Below are 17,130 nucleotides of genomic sequence, written 5' to 3'. Positions count from 1 at the left end.
TATCAATTAACGACAGAGAACTTTCTCCGGGTAATGATCATCATTATACGATTAAGGTCGTTTATTTCGCATGCAACGTTTAAATTACAGACATGATTATTATATTCGTAATGTATCGACGACATGTATACGTTATTATATTCAAGCCGTTGTCTTATTATTTATATATAATATATGTATATATATACGTATATATATATATGTATAATAAAGAGAGGTAAATCGTTATAAATGTATATGTATAATGATGTGATCGTTGATTATCGGTTGCACAATCGATCGCTCGAGTATCGGGTATATATGATAGATATAGGTAGTAATATTTATGTTACACGGTGTATACACATAGGAACAGTTTGAACGGTATAGCGTACATTGCATCGCTTGTCTATTTCACATGATATTTATTTTTCTTATTTCCGCATCTTGTGTGCGTCGGTAAAAATTCTGTTATAATAGAAAAATATTTCAGGAATGATTATGTGGAACAAAAAATATATCAAATGCGGATAGAAGTTTGAAAACAAAAAGTTATAACGACGTTTAAATATACATACGCAGAATTCGAAAAACGATCGAAGTATCAGAATTAGAATCATTATTCGATTATTCGATTATTGTGAATCCGTTCGCGATGACTGTTATCGGTGTTATTATTATTATTATTATTATTATTATTAATGGTAGGATTATCGTTATCTTCGCTGTTATATCGTCATATTATTATAATGATCAAACGAATTCTCAGCTTTGTCGTCAGCATCAACTTTGCGTTTTAATTGTTCGTTTTTTTTTTTGCATTTCGTTTTCTTTCCAAATTCGCGCGTGTGTTTCTTTAAACTAGTGAATGTTAACGAGATCCGATGAGAAAACAAGTAAAAAATGAACAAAACAATTTAAAAAATAGGGTGAGAAAGCAACACCATTGCGAAAAGAACAGAGAGAAAATATATAACCGCGGGTGATGTTCAAAGTTCTCCGGTATGCATGTGTAATAAAACACGAGCCCTTACAGCGTCATCAATCGTTTTCCAGTCACAGCTCGGTGGGACGACGAAGTTCAACGACGAAAACTGGGCTGTCATCGGGATTGCGACTGACAAAGTAGATCAAGTTCCATCCTCCTCAAAGATTTGTTCTATGCCCCTCTTCGTTTATCTCTCACTCTCTTCGTAAAGGTTCTATGTTTCATCTCTATTTCCTTGATATCCGCTATCGAATAACTAACCGTTAAATTTTCCTTCCAATATCCTCTATCTATAATTTTTTTTTTTTTGCTTAAAAATCATCTTTGTAGACCGTCTTTTCATCGATTCTGTGTCTGAATGGTTCGCGTACTTCTCTTTCAATTTTTGGCAACTTCCGATCGTTTAGTTCCTCGGCGGTTTGATCGTACGGCTTGTTGGCGGTGGTAATTTGTTGAAACCCGCGTTGTCGAACACCGGAAGTAGGTCTCGAACTCGCTGACCGGTACCCGGTGAGGCGACGTCGGCCCATCTGAAAACCAAAGTGGTTGCACAAACAAAACTCCATCGTCGTCTCTCTAGCCGCGAATCGGCGTGACCGTTAATCGATAATGTCGCTTACACTCTCAGCGTGATCATTATATCACATGCCTACCTGTTGTTCCTGAATTTTGCGAAGGGCTGAGAGGCCGGATGAGGAGTTTCCGTGGGGAAGTAGGTCGCACCGTAAAAATCGAGACCGCGGCTCAGCAGCATCGAGGTTTCATCGACGTTGGCCAGGGTGACTCGGATCACCGGAGGACCCGTGTAGATGGTCGGGGCCTCGTTCGAGTTCTGGGTCTCGCTTTTGATCTTGTCGTTTATGGCCTTGACTAGAATTGGCAAACGGTATAAACAGAGTTACCGAACAAACTTTCCGGACGCGGACTGTATGATCGACTCACGAACGTTTCCGGTGTTCAACGGCAGTCTGGTAACCTCGACGATCGAGCGATACTTGTAGAGCGCGTGCCTTATGTCGTCCTCCGGTACTTCTTCCGGCACATCGAGAACGTAGACGGTGAATATCTTGGCCGGTCGACAGGGTATCGCCACCTTCGTACGTTCGTTTGGAAGCTGATCTTTACTTGTCTCGGTAGGAAATTACGCAGACATAGGAAATGAAACGGGCGCCTAAAGCCGACGCCGCTCACTCACCTTCTTGTAGAACCTGGCGCCGGTCACCTTGTGGAATCCCTTTTTGAAGACCGCTTGGAAGTCGTCGATGCTGCTGAACTTGAACAGTATACCAGTCGCCGTTTTGGTCAGGGAAAAGGCGCCACTGAAACGGATTAGCGACGGTTCGTGTTACGGATTGATTGAACGCTGTTACGAATCGATCGGCTCACCGAAAGTTCATCTTCTCGCAGATGGTCGCTGCCTTGTCCATGCTGAGCTCGTGGCTCGGCGTCAGGAGGAAAGCGCCCTTGGTTATGAACTCGTTCTCGCTTATCTCCGAGTCCGTTTCGTGATCCGGCCATTCGCGGGCCTCCTGATTCAGGCGCAACAGCGAGCTGCTCTTCGAGGTCGACATCTCACGCTCGTACGGCATACTGTTGTTCTGTTCCGGCTGCGACATCTTCTTATACTTTGATCGGCGAGCCCCACCAGGTGCGTTTAGGAGGACGATTTGCAGGCTCGTTGTCGTCGTCGTGCTAGACCGAGCGCGTCTCGTCTTTCCCTGCCGAAGATCACGCCCGTCGTCTTCAATTTATACGCCCTGGATCACCGTCGCAAAAAGCAGTGCCAATTCGCCTCGTCACAGCCCGGAGTCCATATCGAGATGTTCCGCCGCTGCGTGGGTGGGACCGAACTTTTTACATCCCCTCTGCGGCTGTTGTCTCGTTCTCGAGTTTCGGGAATCCATCGCTAATTGGGACCGATTAATTACACCGGCGTATATTGTACCGTTTATCGCGTTGCGTAATCGACCAGTGTCTTCTCCTGTGGTCAGGGTCGAAACAATTTCCTTCCTACCCACGTACACCCATCCTCGATTCTCGATTCAACAAACTCGGTATAATTGATCGAGAGTTAACCGCGCCTCGTCCCATCAATCGGCATTAGATCAGCATCGCGATCTCATAACCCGTAGGTTACCCATAACGCAGCCCGATGAGAATCGACACTCCGTTTGGTCGGTTCGAGGCTTCCGCATGATTTTTGTGCCTCGCACCTCGCGATTCGGCGCCAATTTCGGGGGGTTGGCTCCACCGCTCTTCACTCAAACTGACAATGAGTCGCCGAGCCACAAGCCTCTCTTTCACCGCGGTTCGCAGCCTGGCCTTAGCCAAAGGCTTTCCCTGTTGCTAGGCGCCGGCACGGATGCCACCAGCGACTTACATTGATCCGGACAATTCCTCCGCGGCGGAAGTAGCCGCCCGTACCTCGTTCACAACGGCCTCTCTGCGTCAGTTGAGACGACGATGACGGTCGTGACGATGACGAATATCAACGAGTCAAATTTTAATTCAAACGTTGATACTCTCGGGCCAACCCCCCGCTGTTGCCCGTTGAAGCGTTGCTAAGTTACTCCGTCCAGGACTCACCGACTCTCTCGTATGTGACACGTATAACCTATCTAGGCATACGTCATTCCGGACTTGACGGGCTTCGAATAGCTCGGATCGTTCGGATTATCGGGTTACGTGACGTATCGGACTCGCTGGGGATAGTCGCCAGGACTTCAGCCGGAAAACGGGCTCTACTGGCCGCGAAGCGATGCGACGTCCGGGAGCCATTAGCGTTCTCACCCCGATTTCACCGTGGATACCGTCCACGAAATCATCGTCGAAGAGTCGAAACCTCTTCCGGACTTGATCCCCGGATCTAAAAACCCCGACGATGTCCAGGATCGCCTGTTTTCTCGTTACAATTTCCGTTTTTGTTCACCTATCGTTCGAATACATGCAATATCGGATGAAAACCTGGTAGTTGTTCATCCAACTTCCTCTCGCCGCCGACGCTCAGAGCTATATTAAAACTTTCGACGAAGCGGCTTGTTTATTCATAACTTGATCGTTCCCGATCCTTCGGTAGAGTCCGGTGTTGGAGAAGGTCAAGACTCGAATCCTCGGCACAGTGGTAAGGAAGTAAAGTTACGACTTTTCCGGGGATTTCGAGGTCAGGTGCAAGGTGGTTTGGACCGTTGATTACGGAGGATCGGGGTGATTTTGGGAAAGGCATAGACCGCGTCGCGGAACGGCAGGAATACGCGTTGGACGGATAGTGGGGCAGGAAAAGACGAGACACGAAACCCGGTTGACGCCAGTCGGCAGTGACTTTGGGCTCCCAGAGCTTCGATCAATAGATAGGTTCAGCGAGAAACACAACGCCGTCGAGGCCAGACTCTGTCCGTCTCTCTCCTCCGGCCGCTTCTCGGCTGGCACACACAAACGCAGATGTAGGTATGTAGAATGTCGCGGGTGTGGGTTCGCCGATGATTGGCTGACTGGCCATTCGGTTATATACGCACACATAACACGACCGCCGCCACCCTCGTCTCCAGATTCGAGTCGGTCTGCCCGCGTGTGCCGGACAGCCTCTGTAACGCACACACGCGCAACTCCGATCGGTCGGTAATTGTGTCATGATTCAATTAATGCCTATTTTCTCTGCGGTAACCCCCGGCCACCGCCCGCTCTATATACTCTAATTCAATTCCGTACCAATTCCTTTTATTAAACCATACCTAATAGCCTCCAACCTCTCGGACCATTCCAATTCTAGTGTTTCGTCGCGAGCAGCTCGCGGTTGCATTGGCTCTGTAACCGTTCAGGACTGTCGAATCATCGGCGACGGAAACTCCGGAGTCATTTTCGCCGACGAGAGACGCGATTCTCTCCCGGATTCCCACGAGAAAATCACCCTTCGCTTCCACCGAAACATGTGTAAGGCATTATAACGGCACCGCTACAGGGGGTGGTATAAAACCGGGTACGTTTTAACCGGCGGAAATTCGTCCGGCGGTCATCCATTTCCGGGAGGTTCTTAGACGACACACTCCGCTCGACGAGGAGGGCGAGGAGTAGATTGTCACAATGGCGGGGCTGGAGGGAGGGAAAGAGGTCTGGTAGACGTTTATACGGGCCACAGAGGCCATCAGCGTTGTCGTCGTTCCTGCATGCCTGCAGAAAAGGAGCGCCCACGGCCCCAGGAAACTGGGCGTTATTAACCAGCGTAACGGGCTACCGATTCCAAGGATAATTGCACGGCAAATAAGCGGCCGAAGCGTAGTATCGTTTCCACTAAGGTTCGGTTCATAAATATTAAACGTTGCAACGATGCCCCGATGATCCGTGGGTACTGAATTCGGTCATGCTTCACTTCAGATGTGCGATTACATCCTCCTCCCGGGTCCCTTCTTCTGGTCTCCACGACAAGGGGATCAGAGTCGATCGCTCACGCGTACGAGCATGCCCTTATGGCCTCGGTGAGAAGTTCTACTCTTAGCTATCTCCGATGGTGATTTCCTGCGACATTTGTGCAGGCGATGTTCGAGCGTCGGAGAAAAGGCGGCTCCTTATCCTCTCACTCTCCCTTCGCAGCGCTTGACGCTCGTCAAAAACGACAAACGGTCCTCGTTTAGGGGGTCAATCGTCGGGGCGATAACTTGACGACAGTCTCTTTGACCCGGGAATCTTTTCGGGGTCCTAAACCCCGGGCCTGCGGGGGACGTATTACCATACAGATTGAACGACGGCGTTGACGAGGCCATCCGATGCGTACCGTCGTGTCAGGCGGTCAGGTGCCGGGGTAACAAGCGACTCGAAACGCCCGCATGTCGGGAAAAGAAACCCTCCGAGTCTGAGTATGAAAGTGAAAAGAGCGACAGTCGGTCCTCGGGTTGACGGCTCCTTGTTTTTACGGCGTCGTTGTGCCACTTCGGTGGCACGACACTTGGAAAATCATCAACCAGCTTCTTCCGAGATTTTTGAGCTACGTACTTTGAATCACGATGCAGATTTTGGCCCGTCGCGTCGTAAGCCATCCGTATTCCACTTTTGTCGTCTCCTTCGCGATATCATTCGCGATCTGCTCAACAGTTGGGCATTTAATCTGCGTCAGTGCCGACTAGAGAGAAAGAGAGAGAGAGAGAGAGACTTCAGCAGGTTTAATCCACCCGACTCGCTGGAGCAAAGCGGATAGGGGGTCTCGTGTGTTTTCCCTCGTTTCGTTTTTCCTCTTTCACCTACCCCCCCCCCCCCCTTTTCATTTATACCCCACGTTCAATTCACGTTGAATTCACTCTGTACCAGGCTCGTTAGGCCGCGTGAAACGGGCAATTATCGCACGAATTGAATGAAACAAAGCGGCATGCAGGTGCGTCGGCTATATGTATAACCCGTTCCTCTCGCAGAGAGAAACAAAGCGCTATGAACACTTTCCAAAATCATATTGGACGGTGAAATTCTTCTCCGTCAAATATGAATTCATTAAGTTTCTCTACATAAAAAATTGTAACGATATTTCTGTTATAGACACGTAACAGATCTGAGGATTCCTAATCGACGACGTGGCCTCGAGTAACCGCGCAGTTTTAGCAATATCGATGAGTTGACTCATATAAGGCTCGTTGTTTTCTCGCCTACTCTGTTGATTCAAGCGCGATTTTAAGCTGGAGGAAATAGAGGGGGAGGGAAAAATTCGAGCAAAAAAGCAAGCCAAAAAAAATTGAAAGAAACTTTCGACCAGTCCGATTCTCTTGCTTTTTATTATATTCTTCTTTATTTATTTCACGGGTTGCGGATACGCTTTATCTACTCTCGCACCAAAGCGTATCATCTCGGATTAATAAAGAAAGTCAGCCCTTGCATGACGGCAGGGGGCTATATTCAATTTGAAGATATATCTATTATTGATATAAATGAAACGGCGACCGACCGACCCTTCTAACGCTGCACGCCTTCCACTTTCCTCTAATCAAGATTAATGTCAGCTATAAGGCCGGTACGTCACCCTCCCCTCATCCACAACACGGGGAACTCTCTGTAATAATTAGGTTCGAATTTGGACGATAACGCAATAAAACTTGCCCCCTTCCTCTTGCCACTTGCCATTCGCACCGACGTACCGAGAGTTTTCTGTCAAACAGCGAAATTGGCGATCGAAGCTGCATTTCGCACTGCTATGGGTATGGTTAATTTCATTAAAAACAAAAAACTCCCGGTACTGTACAAAGTGATTAGCTAACGGTCGAATGATCTAACGCGTGTGCGCTAAAATTATAGAGCAAAAAAAAAAAAAAGCAGTTCTTTCGTCAGGATGACCAACAATTTCAAGGTTACGTACAGTGCCGGCCAAAAGTTTGGGTACACCAGTCGGAATTTCTTGTCGCACTAAAAGTTAGATAGCGAACTCAAAAATAAAGATAATCAATTATCCCAAGCGTTGTTTTAAAGAGCACAAATTTACCTTCATTTTACTTTTTTAGAAATTTCTCTATCATTGTTTTTTTACCCTCCGTACGTACTTTTGAACACGGCCGTTTTACGGTTATTTTTTAGCCGCCGAAAATTAATCCGTCAACTTGAAAAAAATGTTTTCCTCAATTTTTTCTATGGTAAAATTGAAAAGTATATCAAAACCTAAATTTTCGTTTTTTAGAAAGTTACGTGCGATTTTTTTGTCGCTCCAGTATTACATTTTTAGCTAAAGAATCCACGAATCTGAACTTATGACGGTTGGTCAGCCTGACAAAACAGCTGCTTTTGCTCTAGAATTTTAGCGCATGCGCGTTAGACCATTCGACCGTCAGTTACTCTGTCCAATATTTAACTCCTTCATTCCGACAATGATCATGTGATATATTATCTTTGATGGGTCAAAGGCGCAGCTCAATTTTTCGCGACGTTCAAACTCGCAGAACGTATATCCTGTGGGATGAATAAATTTATGTTTCACCAGTAGCACTTGACGCGGTCTGTATACAGGGGCTTTTAATTACTCCGCGTTGAGAGAACGAACGAACGAATGAACGAATAAACGAACTTTTGTCAAATTTTATTGAAAGTTGAAAGCTTGAACGTTATACGTGCGGCGCGATGCGGTAATGACAGTAATTAATTGTCAGGGTGACGTTGTTGTGATCTATAGCCTCGGACGCTCGCCGGTATTTATGTACAACATCGTGCCGGGGCGGCTGTTCCTCCTCCTATCACATTGTGCAAACCTCGACTATAGCCTATGCAGCACGCGTCAGCCGTGACACGGCTTATAAATCGCGTGAACATCTCGGTGAAATTGTGCATGGATAAATTAATTTGCGAGTGATTTCTCTTCAATTTTTTTTTTAACGCGCAATTTCAAATTGCCAATTGTCCAAAGTTTGGGTTCCTTCGGACAGGGTCGGCGACTTGTCATTTTTTCAGGTAAGATAAGTCTACCAGTTATTGATCCTTTCCCAATTGTTGAACTGTATTGGTTGTATCTGTTTGATCCATTGTTCTAAAATTATTTACTAAAAAATAAATTTCTAGTGCCTAGCCCTGTAGCAATTGATTTTAGTTGTCGAGGAATTAAAAATTTGCGCCATGAAATTTATAATATTGGAAAATGAAAGGCTGAATAATTAGGTCTACACGTGTCAATAACTGACACGTACGTTATGGACTTCGTTACAGAATTGGGAACGGAAGGGAACCGATTGTTCATTTACGTTATCACAGTTACATGGTATTTTGATGAACGTTCTATCTTTGCACTTTCGAAACACATTAACCTCATTTATTCATGATTTTTCAATAAAACCAAAAGTATCTCGAAGTTCAACATTTCGCTCATTCATGATGGAGACTCGATTGACTTCTGTTACCATTTTTTCCCGAATATAAACGATCGCTGCGCGAATGAATCTAGATACCATTATTAATCTAACAATAAGATGTGAGTTTTCAACCTTTGTAAAATGATAATATATCCATACCGCAGTGCAAGACGACGCTGGGATGAATGGAATAACTCTAAAAAAAAAAACAATAAATCAATTTTGAATACAATGCAAATGGTTAAAATATTTTATAGATACAGACACGCAGAAAGCTCGAGGCGATTAAGCTACTGACTCCATAACAATCATCGAAAGTTTTTAATCTGATTCCATTCAAGTCTATGTTTACCAATAATGTCCAATCTGCAAATGTGTTTCGCTACTTTTCCCATGTGTGGAAACTCCATACTCAGGATACCGAAGTCATCGGCGATGCCTTTAGATTGAGATGTGAGATCAGCTGATTTCCTAAATTAGTCACCGCGTAATAACTCAGACACTGATGAATTATAGATAGCACTGCTTCTTATTTTATCGCGCGGATGACCGCAGCTGCGTGGGACGATATCGTTGCCTATTAGCTACAACAACTTTCACATGCAACCAAGCTTGATCTGTCTGTGCATGCAGCGATGCATCGCTGTTAATTCGTTATTTACCGCACAGGGTGTACATATATGTGTATACGTATACAAGAACCGTAGTTCAGAATCTAGATATAGTGTAACGGCAAGAAGCTGCCGTTAGACAGGATTTGCATGCTAATTTTCATCCTCCTTATAGATATCTACGTCATTTTACACGTTACAGGCGATATACGTAAACAAGTTGCGAACGCAGCTGTGTTACAGCTATAAACTGTATATATTCAATTAGGGAAAATAAACAACGATGAAACGTTCTCGTAAAACTTTATTACATCTAAGTACTTTTCTTTTTTTTATTTATTCATTTTTTATTACTCTGCCACGCTCTCCCTATCTCTCTTTCTTCGAAAAGTTCGCGTCAAAAGTTGTACACGTCGTATTTTGTATACCAAACAAGAACTAAACTACGAAGAAGAAGAAAGAAGAAAGTACAGAAACAATAAAGAAAAATAATTCTATCTCCTGATCTTGTCAGAATTTCCAAATATCAAGTAATAAACACAGCGGATCGTTTATCTAAATATAGTATACAATACAATTCAATTGAAAATTTTGTATAACTTTTCAATTGTCTTCTGGGAGTTAGGCGAAGAAACTCAACATTTTCTTGTTCAACGTTTATGTTATATAGTATATTCACGCAGGCAGAGATCCTGTTTGATGGATGCAGATGCCGATACAAACGAGTCCTGTAGGTACACTGGCTTACACTTACACCTACGTGTATTGTATCCGATGGGGTTCTGCTGGCTTTCGGGGATCCTTAAGGGATCATCCTAGTGTAACGGGTCGAAAAATAGCTAAATTTCGCGATGTATTTTTTCGACGGTTAAAATACGCTGATCAGTCTGATTTTTTAATGTCAAGTCAGAACACTCGCGAAGAACAAATTATAAATTAATTATTAAACGTACATTGTTTTCTTACATTTTTCCTAACGGTTTTCTCGAAACGTGGTTTTTCAAAACGGTGGATACTCTCAAAGGAAGAGTTTCCCAGCTATCCGTTTCAAATTTCTACACAACGAATTTCTTCATGCCATTCTTTATCTTGCTATGGAAGCTTTAGTTTTGTTTTTGAAATTTACACATTTTTTTTTTTTTTCATAAAAATCTGTCGAAACAATAGGCTAATTCGACAATCGCGTTACACTACGATGATTCCTTAAAAACAATATAAAGAAGTTTGTTGACGCGTATAAAGCCTACGGCGATTCCCATACCGAAAGTCAAAGTTTTTCGACAGCAATTTTGTGAAAATTTTCTTTTATCTTTAAAGTTTATTGATCCAATCTTCTCTCGACTTTATCGCACCCTAGGAACACAAAAATCACACTTGGAATGTCGGCGTTATAACTTCGGTAGGGGAAATCAAGATTTTCGAATTTTTTATTTCACCGCGCGATCGATATTTCATTATTGTAGTATCCCACTCCACAGACTCTAAGGCTCTTTTACTGTTATGTTGTACATCCACAGTTGTACAAGCGCGTATATAATGCAGTTGGGTAAAAAAAAAAATCAATACAGTCTGTTAGATAACGCGGCCGCACAACCATTACACCATATATGTATAGTCTAATGCGAATTTAAACCGCGTTTATACAAGCTGCGTTTTCCTAAATCATTAATTCTTTTAACCAGCGCCATAATTTAAACAGTAAAAAAAAAAAAAAAAATTCAGGGAAATAGGAAGAAAAATAATTATGAAAATGTGGTCGGGAAAAAATTGCAATTACAATAATGTAACGTAAATTCTATTGTGTGTGTATGGCTAATTTATTTATATTACAAGTCACGCGTTATGCTCGAGTCGAGTGGGTTAATTTTTGGAATTCAGAAAGTTTTACTTTTGTTACACACGTGATACACTATGAATAAAAATTTCGGGAATAGCTGAAGTCAAATATTTTCTCACACTTCGCGTTTTTCAATCACTTTCATACCGGAATATTCTACAAAATTGAACGGTCATCGAAGAGACAGATCGATTCTCCGCCTCCTGGACCGTTCACGCAGTGTTTGATTACGCGTGTCGTTAGAGGCGTGTGCGTGAGTGCGTGACTACAAGCAGATGATCGCCTCGCCCTTGTTTGCTGGCACTTAGGGCCAAGTCCGTATAACCTTTATTAACACGTTGACACGCGCGCACTGCAGGTATAGCCCAAAAATGTGAATAGGAGCAGAAGAAAAATGTGGAAATAGACCGAAAAATTAAAGATTTTTATGGACAGGGATCGAATGTAAATCAGTCGCTTGTATGTAACCGACTTTCCAAAGACGTGAACACGTGTTTCAGAACGTAGAATTTGAAAAAATTCATAAAGCCGAGGTATAAAATTGATGATCATTCCGTGCTTTGACATCCTACATATTCATTTTTTCTTACTTCATATCATTCGGAAGTGAAAAAAAAAAATCTCAAACTTCATCGAATTTAGCAAAAAAACTAATTTTTTTTCTGATGCAAGTAAATTCGATCTCAGTTATTGACAAAGCAAGTTATTCCTGTGATTGCTTTTTTCTCTGTTGAATCAAATGACACTGTCTGTAACTATTTTTTTTTTTTTTTTTAAACTCTTATCACCACATTAGATTGTGATATTGGGTAAATTGAACAAATCCTTTCTATAACATCGCATTTCTATCTAATTTCCATCGTTTTTCTTAGAACAACAAAAGAACCCTGAATATATATTTATAGATTATCATCGAATACCTGAAAACCCCAGGAAGATAAAATGTTGTATCATAATATTTTAAATCCTCGACAATGTCGATCTGATTTCACTGTCCCTAAAATTGCAATATACGTTCCCTGAAAATTTTTACCGAGACAGGCTAGCCACAAATTTTCAGGGCAAAAATTCCATAACATTTCCAGGTTTTGGCAGGACTTAAAACCTAGTCTTCCCTGACATACTCCCAGTCCTCGTAAGTAACAAAAACCTAAATCGTTCAGCTTATTAACTCTATATTCGATTGAAATTAAATTCGAACGGAAGAAAAAATATAATCTACAAAAAATTCAGTTTAAACCAATTTGTTTTCTCGACCTCAGAAAATCATTTCTAATTCCCGCGATAGAAACGCGATACTTTCAGTCTTTTTTTCCGAACAAATTGAAAATCCCCTGACAATTCGAGGTTTTCAATAATGATTCCTTGCAAACACCCCGAGACTCCGGTTTTCCAGGTTTTCCCTGCAAGAAAATTTACCAAAATCCCTATATATATATAGATACAGCATGTAGAAGGCATACCGGGCATAACGCTGCGTCTATGTCGTAGGTATACGAAACAACGTCGAGGTAGCGATGTACAATTACTTAAGGCGTTATTACGCCGGTTTATACCAAAGAGAGGCGCACCCCTGCATTAGCCGGAGTGGCCGCACCCATGGCCGCATGGGTTGGGCCGCCTTCCACCGATTCCGTGTGGGTGGTTGGACGGATGGACGGATGGATGGATGGGCGCAGGTTATTCGCTCTTACAGAGTACAGCCATACCCATCCGCCCGCGATGACCAGCGTCCGACTCTCTGTCCCGGATCGCTAATAGCTGACTCACGTTATTCCATTTTCGTTTAAATACAATGCTGCGCCCCCCTTCGCCCCTTACCCATTTTTTCTCCATTTTTTACCTTAAACTCTCATTCCTGTACTAATTCCCGAGCTGCCGAATTTTCTCACGAACTTATATCGACGCGGTCCCGACGCCCGAAACAACAAATTGAAATTGCTACAGAATTCAATGAAAGGAATGAATTTTTTTTCTTTAATCTTCGACTTCTTGACTGACAATGACATTTGCTACAGCGACTTGATATTATTTATATTGTGCGTGTAAGGATGATTCTTCTTCTTATTTCGCATCAAGTTTCTGCAGCTTTTGACGAAGCTGATGTAATTCCTCTTGCAGATATCTGTTACTAATTGCGCGCTTCGTGGATCGTTGAGGAGAAATTAAAATATAATGGGAGGATACGATCTTCCGTAGAGATTGTGTGTACAGTCTATAAGGTATAAGGTGGGCGTATATTCAACGTCGAGGTTTACACGTATAACAAGAAGCACCGGATATCGGTTTACAGTTTTCAACCGCGGTTTGGTAACAATTACGGATAGATTATATTTTATCCTTGCACGCGGAAGGATAATGTTTTACTCTTCGTTATGAGTAACCTTTTGCAATTATAACAGAACTCCAAGGGCTGTGACGTTATTACTCTGCAATATCAGCGCCGGTTTTTAAGTACTGAAACGTGTATCAAGGAGAACGAAAAAAAAAAAAAAACAATAAGAGGTTTCGGGTTACGCAGGCGGGTCGAATCATCCCTCTCAATATATCACGGACAATAAGAATGGCAGAAACGAAGACAGCGGAGGGTATAAGATAGGCGAAGGAAGTCAATTTTCATTTCGATTTAGGGAGTGGCGGCGGAGCTACGCTATCGCATCGTATCAACGAAATAACATTACTCACATGCTTCTTACATTACATGATAGAAACAATCTCTTCTTCGGTCGGCAAAATGAGCTGCACCTCTCTTAAAAAATTTTGGGGGGGGGTGGATTTCGACGTCGTTCTTAACGGTTTAAGGGCGCAGCTGTATCGCATCGATTTTTGAAGTTGACTCGCGGATGCTCGTCGACGAGCATAACGTAACCCAATTAATTGATTGGGAATATAATCAACTTTGTACCTTCGCACACAGAAACGGACACGCCTCGCAATCGTGACACACGCAACGTCGCGTGTCCGACTTTTCCGCTCTCAACTTTTGCTACCCGCGGAGTTACAAGGCTGATGCTTTTACCCCTATTTCTCGAGCATTAATTTTTATTCAAAAATCATACTAGCCTCCGCTTCGGTTATATAAGCGTGAATAATTTTACGATATTTTTGCTCGAGGAAACAAACAATCCGCCGTGATTCGGAACACCACCACTCGCCAATAAAATAAAAATTTTCATTTCGCAAGTTTCACGAATCAGGGTAAAATTTTCGCCTTGCATTGGAAAACTCCTAATTTTTGCGCCTGTAGATCGCGTGGAATCGTAACAGAAATTTTTTTTTACATCCGTGTAACTTTATCGTTCATTGCTGTACATGTTATACAATTTTAAAACGGTTCGCGCTGCAGAGTTGGAACGAAACGATTAAATCACTACCCTCGCGGTGGTGAGACCAGTTTAAAGGACAACTTTGCCGTTCCCTGTTATAACCACTCACCTGTGTACTTTGCATAAGTCCGCAAACGAGGCAGTACCCCTAATTTTTCTTTCTCTCCCTCTCTCCTATTTTCTCTCTCACAGTCCTGTGCGTAATTTACCCCACCCGTCAACCTGCCCGCCGGATTCCTTTGATGTCCGAAAGTCGCAAACAACAACAACAACTGTAGGTAACAAGTCTTTGAATTAATTTCAACCTGTGTAAATAAAAGAAGGGAGAGCAACAAAAAAAAAAAAAAAAAGGAATCCGAAACTTGGTCACGAGGGAAAAATATTTACTCCCGGTATCTTGAATAGTGAATAAATTAACAGGGATTCAACCGTCGTTCTTCAGCTGATGCGGACTAAAAAAACACTCCCTTTAACCTTTAAGAAAACAAACATATTTTTTTTTTCTTCTTTCAAGTTAATATTCGCAGAATTGTCCACAATTGGTCCCGACGTCTTCTCAATTTCAGCCCAACCAATGCGAAATTCGAAACATTCGAACCGATCTGTCAATTGAAATTTCGCACGGTTACCCGCGCAGACAGGCTATTATTCAATCCTCTGTTTTCTGAACTGCCAACTTCAGCCAGGATTGTAATAGTTGTCGTTTGCAATAATGAGGATGATTTGGCGCGCGTGAATCGAGTGTTCGGGCTTCTGCTGCTGATTTGTGTATTATACCTAGGCTCGGTACAGCAGGTGCGGAAACCGGCACCGCTGCAAGTGAAAAGGTCGCAAAGGAGCCGTGACGGGGTTTCCACCCGGCCGTCTGTGTCGCGAATTCTCAAACCCATAGCGCCTGCCCTCGTGGCTGCAGCACGTGGCTCGGCACGTGCCGTGACGCGCACCCCCATAATAACCCATTGTGCCCCCATCTCCTCATCTCGAGAGCCGAGGATCTGCCCGGAGCGAATGTTTAACTCGTCTCCTCCTCATCCTTCGATCATCATTGTGTCCACTGTGTTATTCATCTCACAATCAGCTTGTTCGACTTGAGATGGGATTCGTTTCGTTTTGCTCTTCGGAAAGTAATGGGTAATAGCAGCTTAAATTATTCGACGGCAAAGATTTGCGGCCTCGGCTTTCTCGCGTTACACAGGACAATAATTTTCAAATCGTTTGACCGATTAGTTTCGATTTATACACGTTTGGAAGAATTTCAATTTCAATTTCAATTTACAATTTATTTATTCAAAGAAAATTATAGTGCATAGACCTGGACAGAATGAAAGTCGCCGAAATATTTTCAGACATTTGTCCTTGCTTAAGCCCATTCTGTCTTTTTTCTGCCTTATTTTACTGTCTACTGTATACTAATAATAAAAAATATAAATTCTTTTAATCTAGTGTTTTTGTTCATTTATCTTCGATATTTTGATGTACCGTTTCTGTTCATATAGTGATTTGACCAGCTGCTTCTAGCATTTAAAACTAATATTGCTAATTAGATCACGGTTCTCATTTCATCACCGGTTTCAGCAATAATCCATGCCTCAAGTTTTTTATGTCAGTTACTTAAGAAATATGCAATTAAGAATGTTGGTTAAAAATTTGCGTTTTTGATGAGGGGATGTATCGATTGTAAAAAATGTTTTTTTCGTTTGTTTCAGGGATGTTTCTACGAGAAAGATAATGAGTCGACAATTATCTACAAGACGACCAGAGGATGATGAACAACAACGAAATTAAGCTATCCTCGATATGGAGATGGGTAAGAATAAAACATAGCGTGTGATTTTCCGTAATTAATATTTTTGAAATTTCACGAGCTTGATGCGATTGTATGTGTGGAAGTTCTCGGTGTCGAAGGTTAATGAATGTAAAGTCAAATTTTTGACGTTTTGGCACTGAGGGCGGCCTTCCTTAGAGAACTAAAAACATGTTTATTGAATCAAGGTAACAATGACTTTAGTTATGACTAAATATTCTATTAGATACATAAGAAAACTCAACATTGATGTGATTATTTTCTTAAATTTGATCATGCTTTGCTTTATAACTTTTTTCCACAGTTCAAGTACCACAGTTCCCAACTTACTGAATCTTGTGAAATCCTTTGAAACCATTTGAAACCAAGCTATCGGAAATCTTAATCTGAAATTGTCCGAAAACCTTTTATCCTGAAATTGAGAAATGTCAAATTTATGCAGACATTGCAAGAACAGTTGGTAGATATCCAGGATATCGGAATACGACACCACGTTGCTGAGATCCTTCTTTATACTCAGCCGGTTCTTCTTTCTCTTCTTCTTGCAACCCGTCAACGTTTCAAAATCGACGTTCAGATCCATCGAGTAATATACATATAAGAAAGGAAAGACGAAGAAATAAAAGTAAAAAATTGACGTTTCTAGTAAGAATCGTTCAGCAGCAGTTCAGCAGCAGGTGTTGGCGTGTTAATTTGTCGGCGGTGGTAGGGGAATAGGACATACGTGTAGGTGCAGACCGACAAGATAGGGGTTCTGGTCCCATCTGCCTCCTTGAAACGGGC

The 17,130-nt window shown here is 42.6% G+C and overlaps 1 protein-coding gene across 5 annotated transcripts; it reads right to left on the bottom strand.

Annotated features, from left to right (window-relative positions):
- Window positions 1-306: 306 nt before the first annotated feature.
- LOC107218846 lies at window positions 307-3,241 on the bottom strand. 5 transcript variants are annotated; one of them, XM_046736834.1, is made up of 6 exons: window positions 2,354-3,241; window positions 2,163-2,286; window positions 1,910-2,081; window positions 1,621-1,837; window positions 1,339-1,497; window positions 307-1,212 (listed from the first exon to the last, which is right to left on the bottom strand). In XM_046736834.1, exons 1-5 carry the CDS (start codon window positions 2,581-2,583, stop codon window positions 1,371-1,373), a joined length of 870 nt encoding a protein of 289 aa, XP_046592790.1. In that variant the 5' UTR covers window positions 2,584-3,241; the 3' UTR covers window positions 307-1,212; window positions 1,339-1,370. The 5 variants fall into 5 exon arrangements, with proteins under 5 accessions (XP_046592790.1, XP_015512353.1, XP_015512354.1 ...); XM_015656867.2 differs by lacking the exon at window positions 307-1,212 and having other exon boundaries at window positions 1,279-1,497; window positions 2,354-3,236; XM_015656868.2 differs by lacking the exon at window positions 307-1,212 and having other exon boundaries at window positions 1,279-1,497; window positions 1,910-2,060; window positions 2,354-3,219.
- Window positions 3,242-17,130: the final 13,889 nt, after the last annotated feature.

Source organism: Neodiprion lecontei, chromosome 4 (genome assembly GCF_021901455.1).
Source record: "Neodiprion lecontei isolate iyNeoLeco1 chromosome 4, iyNeoLeco1.1, whole genome shotgun sequence".
Lineage (NCBI taxonomy): Eukaryota > Metazoa > Arthropoda > Insecta > Hymenoptera > Diprionidae > Neodiprion > Neodiprion lecontei.
This window is presented reverse-complemented; position numbering and strand designations above follow the sequence as displayed.